Below are 7,384 nucleotides of genomic sequence, written 5' to 3'. Positions count from 1 at the left end.
CGGAGAGTGTCTGCGTCTCTTTAAAGGCGCATATCTCAAAAACTACAGTAGCTAGAAAAAAGTTGTCAATTACAAAAATGTGTGAAATTGAATTTAACACAGTTTTGTAATTGGTAACTTGTTAGTAAGTCTTTTAAAAATGAGATAATAATTGATTTTCAGATTCAGCCACTCTTATTATTTGGTTTATCCTTTATTTTATCGCTAAACTTCTGTTTTTCAGCAAGTAATTTTTGCAGGAAATCATTTTTAATTGATAAATCCATACTTTTTCTTTTTAATAAATTATTTGTCCAGAAATGCAGACATTCATATAAACAGATTTATGAACCTTACAATTAATGGAAAAAATTCAAAAAAATGTTTTTTATTCCAAAATTTGTTCAAAAATTGATTTTCCTAGTATTACCATGGAGTTTTAATAAAAATAAACACGAAAATTGACTTTCTCATAAAAAACTAGCCTAAAAAACTGATTTCCCGACTCAAAAACACTCATGGCCTAACTTTTGCATCCGGTGGCCTTGAAATTCCTAAAACTCGGCCACCATGATTTTTTCGTTTTTTTTAATGATTTCTAGGGTAGTTTTTAATGGGGAATTCGATTTTCTTAATTTTAGCATTTGAAACTGAGTTTTTCAAGTCGAAAAATGCCATGGACCAACAGACACACAGACAAATTGCTCATAACTACAGTAATCTTTTTGTGACTTGTGTCTGGGTCCTCGATGTAAACTTTCCACTGATATCATTTTGTGCTTATTGTAGTTTGTGAAACATTTGAAATTCGACATTTTTTCGAAAATTTTCTGTTTTCCAAGAATTTTGATATTTCAAAAACATTGATATCATTTTTGTGGTAAATTTCGAAAATTCTAGGGATTTCGACATTTTTGAATAGTACAACTCGTGCTGTTTCTACATAGTGATTAACAGTCACATGAGTTGAAAATCATGAGATTTCATTCTTTTTTCGAAATTGATCAGCTTTATTGCTCAGCTTCAATGCTCACCGCTTCAGTTTAAGGTGTGCTTGATTTAAAGACGCATATCTCAAAAACTACGGTAGTTAGAACAAAGTTACTTATTACAAAATTGCTCAACGTAAAATTTTAGATATTTTTGCAATTTACAGTTTTTGTCTAGGTACTGTAGTTTTCGAGATATGCGTCTTTAAAAAAGACATATCTTATCCGCGATAGAAATGTCTGCTTCTTGTTAAAGACTCATATCTCAAAAACTACGGTACCTAGACAAAAATTTTCAACTACAACAATGCTCAACGTTAAATTTCAGACAGTTTTGCTGTTGAACGTTTTTATCTGGATACTGTAGTTTTTGAGATATGCGCCTTTAAGGAAGGAAGCCCTTCACCAGCGCTCAAGGTGTCTTAATTTGTAGTTTGTAGTCTAATATTTCATACTAAAATCGTAGCTAGTGCAAAGGTCTCCTTGTTAGCTTCATAATGAGCCTAAACGGCCACTTTAAAATTTCTCGTCGGCACGCGACGCACGACCGCGACGCGCCTCCAAAATGAAAGTGGGCGGAGCCTAGTCGTGTTTGGGCTCATTTCGAAGCTCTCACTTTGCTGAATTTAAATTCAATATTAAATTTTTGATTGAATCAAAATTAAGGCCAAAAATTCAAAAACCGTTCTTTTAAACTAGTTTTGACCCTAACTTTGCTTAAACTAGTCGTAGAAAGCCACTTTATGGAGCTTCTTATAGGAAATTTTCCAGAATGTTCTTCGGTCTCATCACACTCGAAACAATTTTGAATACCTTCTCATTTTGCGTTGTTATGTTTTTCATCTGCTTAATACTGTTTATATTCATTCAAATGTGCTGCCCACGATTGAGATTGAGGGCTTGGGCCAGAGGTTTTGAATTTGAACGTAATGAAGAACAGGAAGAAGAAGAAGAAGATGATGATGATGATGATGACCAGGATTTTGATATAGAAAAACAATTTCTGATTAATAGGAGGAAAAAACAGAAAGAAATAGAGGAAAAACTGAATCTAATTGATTTTCTTTAATAGTAGGCAGGTAACGCTTTTCAAATGCTACATTTCACTTTTTGAATTTTTCAAAAATGTTGGGTTTGAAGGAAGTTACAGGGTAAATTCTGATGCATAGCGGTAGCTTACACCTGGCTCCATTACATTTTGGACTGTAACTTCTTTCAAACTCAACATTTTGAAAATCTCAAAACAGTGAACTGTAGATTTTGAGAAGAGCTACAAAATGATATATAATCCGTCAACATTCAAACAAAAATTATAATCAGCAGGAAGCATTGAAAAATGTTGAACATAAGAATTGTAATACAAGCTAGCTTCTTACATGCTTCCCAGCTGGCCGAGCTTTTTACAGAATTATATGAAATTGTAATTTATTTTGTAGCCCTTTTTAAGATCTATATTTTCCAATTTAATTTATTCATATACTTTGAGTTTGAAAGAAGTTACTAGGCATAATCTGATGCATATCAGTAGCGAACACCAAGACCTCACTTCTTGCCTTATAACTTCCTTCAAACTCAACATTTTCAATCGGCTCAAAAAGTATAATGTAGATCTTGAAAAGGACTACAAAACAGTATAAATTTGATATGTATTAAACTTGTTTCAGTTACTCAAGGAGCCATCGTTTTACCAAATCTCCCATTATCCCGTTCATAAATACTTTATTAATAAAACTTGATACATACCACAGACGGAATCTTCTTGAATTTTATACCATTTTGTAGAACTTTTCAAGTTATACATTTCACATTTTACAAAGTTCAAAAATATGGAGTTTCAGCAAAGTTATGAATCCAAATATCTACCTCTTTAGTTAACAATGTGATACTTATCATCACCTCGCCTCCTCCCCCTCTCCCTTTCTGCGTCTCTTCACGTTTTCCTTGTGGTTCAAATACGCCATCTACCCTGCTCCGCTTTCGTGACTGCTTGGCGCAATGGTAGCGCGTTCGACTCCAGATCGAAAGGTTGGGCGTTCGATCCGCTCAGTGGTCAAAGTCTTTTTTCGTTTTTTTTTGTTTTTTGTGAGGACCCCTAAAAAGTGTTTTGGGATCTTTTTTGTAATTTTTCGATTTCAAATCTGCGTCCGGAAGCCAAAATCACATTTAATTAATTTATTTTAAATTAATAAATTATTCTTAAAATTTGTCACCTAAAAAAATCAATTTTCACCGTGAAAAATTCGCCAACAGGTTTTATGTGTCATCACCAACCACACCTTGAAATTTGGCACAAATCAAAAACCTTAAAAATTTTCAAAAATGTGGGACGCCAATGAAGAAGAAAAGCGCTTACTGTTCGAATATGAACATGAAAAGTCGAGTAAGTTCGCTCTATTGAAAGAGCGCGTTTTCCAGAAGCTTCTGACAAATCACGGAGATTTTTGAATGCGTAAGTTTAATTTTTTTTTTGAAAAAAATCTGAAATTAGAATTTTTCAGAAATCGCCTTTTCTACACACTTTTCATCGTTTTTGTTCTCGTTTTCATTGCGTTGTATGCATCGGTCTATTGGGATGAAAAAGGTTAGGAGCACACACGCGACGCAGCCGCGACGCGCCTGACGGAACTCGCTGAAACTCAAAGTGGGCGGAGCCTAGGCGTGTTTAGGCTCATTTTGAAGGTCTGCATGAGTTGAACTCAAAAATAGTGAGAAATTCAAAAAATATAGATTAAAAATCTCGAAAAATAATTTTTAAAACATTTTTTGTATTTCCGAAACTTCCACTTTCCGGCTGTACTCTTGAAATTCTGATAGATCCTTTCATTTTATCAAATTTTTCAAATCAATAGCTTCAAAATGAGCCCAAACACGACTATGCTCCGCCCACTTTGAAATTTCATCTGGACACGCGACGCACGACCGCGACGCATCGGTAAACTCAAAATGGGTGGAGCCTAGTCGTGTTTAGGCTCATCTTGAAGCTGAAAATCTGCTGAATTTGAATTTCAAAAAGTTTTGTGGATTTCAGAAGGCTTAAAGCCTCAGAATGCGGTTTTTCCAATTTTTCTGTGTCATTCTCTGGGTCTCTCCCTTTCTTTCTTACTTCTATCTTATCAATTTTCTCCCAAAAGTACACATACGTATACATTTGCCTTTTGCTTTTTTCTTATCACAATGGTTAGTCACTCAAACCCTACCCCAAAAAAAAATTATGCCAAAAATTGTACAATATCAAAATTTAAATATTCAAACTTCCCGCCAGAATTTCTACAGTAGGAAATTTTTTCAAATTTCTTTTTTATTAATTTTTGTGCTATTTTTTATTTTTTATAGCTCATTTTGGGAGCAGCAAGGTTTTTTTTAAGATTTTGAAAATTTTGAAATCTCAGAAAATTCTATTTTCAGAAGTCCATGGCCACTATCAAACTGATATCTTATCAAATTTCATGGATTACTGTGCTCTGTCTGTCACCTATGATCCATGGGATCCAAAAATAGAGCCGTTTTTGATATAAGCAAAAAATCCAACGGAAAATTGTGTTCGAAATTGGGCACCGTATACAGAATTGTTGAAAAATGGGACATGGAGGATTTTAAAGGAGCCGGAACCAGGGTTGGAGTGCTTGGGACGGTAAGATTTTTTTATCATCTGAAAATACGGAAAATTTCCTACAAAAAGCAAAAAATTTTAAGATTCCACGACAATTTTGAGCAGAGTTACAGCGGTTTGAAATTTTTGAGAGACGCAGAGAAACGAGAGTCTCTGCGTCTCTAACCCACAAAATTAAAGGCGCATAACTTGCTTCAAAATAAACCTAGAAATCTGAAAACTACACGGATTTGTTGGAAATTTTAAGGGCTTTCTAATGGTATACAACACTTAAAGAAAAATCGATTTTGCAAAAAATTGATTTTCCAATATTTTTTTCAATTTCGAAAAAATGGAAAATTTAGCTTTCTTTCTGATTTCTCAAAAATTATACTGATTGATTTGAATTCAGGTTGACGAGCGCTTCAAAATAAGCTCAAACACGACTAGGCTCCGCCCATTTTGAAATTTCACACCGGCACGCAACGCACGACCGCGACGCGCCTGAAAATCGAAATGAGCGGAACCTAGTCGTGTTTAGGCTCATTTTGAAGCTTACAATCTTGTAAAATCGAATTTTCACTCAAAAACTGAAAATTTTTGTTCCAGATGCTACTACATCGACGAATTCAATGGACCACTAAACCAAACCGCTTGGTTTGCACCCGGACACGTAGATTGTGAATTTTTGGAGACTGTGTGCTGGAAAAATAATGAAACTGAAGTTTTTGGATATATTCATACACAAATCATACCAAAAAAGATACCAAAAATCGATGAAAAAGAGGAAAAACCAAATGTTTTCGTGTATTTGGTGAATTCTATGAGTGTCGGAATGGCGAAACGGTGAGCTTTCGGGACTTGAAAACTAAAAATTTGAATTTGTTAGATTGAGAGCTTTAAAACGAGCCCAAACACGACTAGACTCCGCCCACTTTGATTTTTCAGGCGCTTCGCGGTCTTGCGTCGCGCCGACGAAAAATTTCAAAGTGGGCGGAGCCTAGTCGTGTTTAGGCTCATTTTGAAGCATTTGATGAGATCTAATCAGTGAAAACAAAAAAAAACTAAGAAAACGTATTTTAAAATATCAAAAAATCTGAAAAAATCGAGAATTTTTGCAATTCTTGAAAATTCCGATTTCTGACTCCATTTTCGAGAACTTCACAATTTTTCAATCTGGGTCGAGTTCAACACAATAAGAGCTTCAAAATAAGCTCCAACATGACTTGGCTCCGCCCACTTTGAAATTCTCCCATAGACACGCGACGCACGACCGCGACGCGCCTCAAAAATTAAAGTAGGCGGAGCCTAGTCGTGTTTGGGCTCATTTTGAAGCTCTCAACCCAACAAATCCAATTTCAGTATTCAGAAGTCTTCCCAAAACCTTGGAATTCCTGAAAAGCCGATTTGAATCTGTGGAATTTCCATTTTTGAGTCAAGTTGGGCTAAACAGCAAGCCAAACGGGCTTGCGTTATGGTTTGGTGGGTGGATTATGCACATGCACTCTAATGCGAATAAATTAATTTAGGAAAACAAATCGAGTTGGGAAAATTGAAAAGCGGAGAATCGATAAAAGTGGATTGGAATGAAACGGAGTTTTGTGAAAAGTATTTAGACGATAAGCAACATTTATTTAAGGATTACAAGGACGGAGGGTATATGGTAAGTATGGAAGAAATGAGCAAAAAAAATTGCTCAGATTGCTAGAAATCGAATGTTTATATATATTTTTTTAGTTTTTGGAAAAATGAAATTTTCTCGATTATCTTAGTTTTTCAACAAATTTCGAAGCAAAATTCTTACAGAGCTCGCCAAGAGCTGTAACAATGATGCATTAAATGCGCATAACTAGAAAACTACGATACCTAGACAAAAAACTGAATCACAAAATTACTCAGCAAAAAATTTCAGACATTTTCCAAATTTTAAAATTTTGCTAGCTACTGTAGTTTTAAAGATATTTTCAAGGTTTGAGCAGGCGCAGACGACGAGAGCGCTCTCGTTTCTCTGCGCCCTCCATACTCTCTCGCTTACCTTCAAAATATCCAGCAACGTGGCTCTGGTATCGTACTGAGTTTGTAGTCGTTGTGAATTCTCCCTCATAATTTGTAGAATTTCCGGGTTACGGTACTTTTTGGGCACCGAGATTGATAAATAAGGATTATGCTTTTCGATTGCTCCATTTTCAGACTCATACAGGTGATAATCAGACATTCTGAAGCCGTGATCAGAAGTTAGAATGATAAAGTAGTGGTCAAGCTGAAAATTCGGGAAATTAGAGATAAAGAGAGATAAGGAGAGCGCAGAGCAGTAAGGAAATCAATTTTATGACTTATTCAAGTGGGTTGTCTTTAACAACGTATATCTCAAAAACTACAGTAGCTATTGGAAAGTTGTCAACTAAAAAAATGCTCAGCATAAAATTTCACACATTTTTGTAATTTGCAAAGTTAAGCTAGCTACAGTAGTTTTGGAGATATGCGTCTTTAAAGTGGCGCCGCTTCCATGACGAGATAGAGAAGGGGAGGAGACGCAGACACTCTCGTTTCTCTGGTACCTCTTTCTCTTTCCGTTCGAAAAAATCCAACAATTTATCATCTAGTCGATCAGCTCCAGTGATAAAATTATGAGCAATATGGACGTTCCAGAGCCATGCGAATTTTGGGTGGTCTGAAATTTTTTTCGAAAATCCATGAAAATTTGTAGTTTGTAGTCTTGAAAATCAATATTTCAGATTAAAATTATGAGCAATGATTTTGTTTTAACAAGAGCTTTAAAATGAGCCCAAACACGACTAGGCTCCACCTACGTTGAAATTTCGCGTGA

General features: G+C 35.2%; 1 protein-coding gene and 1 non-coding gene across 2 annotated transcripts in view; both read left to right on the top strand.

Annotated features, from left to right (window-relative positions):
* Positions 1-2,949: 2,949 nt before the first annotated feature.
* CBG28791 lies at positions 2,950-3,021 on the top strand. The gene has a single exon. It is a non-coding gene (tRNA).
* Positions 3,022-3,287: 266 nt separating this feature from the next.
* CBG24051 overlaps positions 3,288-7,384 on the top strand; it is a gene marked incomplete at both ends in the record, with an annotated part of 7,147 nt that continues 3,050 nt past the window's right edge. The window contains 5 exons of the mRNA XM_045236238.1: positions 3,288-3,348; positions 4,374-4,470; positions 5,167-5,403; positions 5,927-6,039; positions 6,087-6,220. Of these exons, the coding sequence (XP_045091242.1) occupies positions 3,288-3,348; positions 4,374-4,470; positions 5,167-5,403; positions 5,927-6,039; positions 6,087-6,220 (642 nt within the window). The remainder of the gene's footprint in view (positions 3,349-4,373; positions 4,471-5,166; positions 5,404-5,926; positions 6,040-6,086; positions 6,221-7,384) is intronic.

This window comes from Caenorhabditis briggsae (genome assembly GCF_000004555.2).
Source record: "Caenorhabditis briggsae complete genome, chrIV, whole genome shotgun sequence".
Taxonomy (NCBI): Eukaryota; Metazoa; Nematoda; class Chromadorea; order Rhabditida; family Rhabditidae; genus Caenorhabditis; species Caenorhabditis briggsae.
The sequence above is the reverse complement of the archived record's forward strand: the minus strand, read 5'-3'. Positions and strand labels throughout refer to the sequence as shown.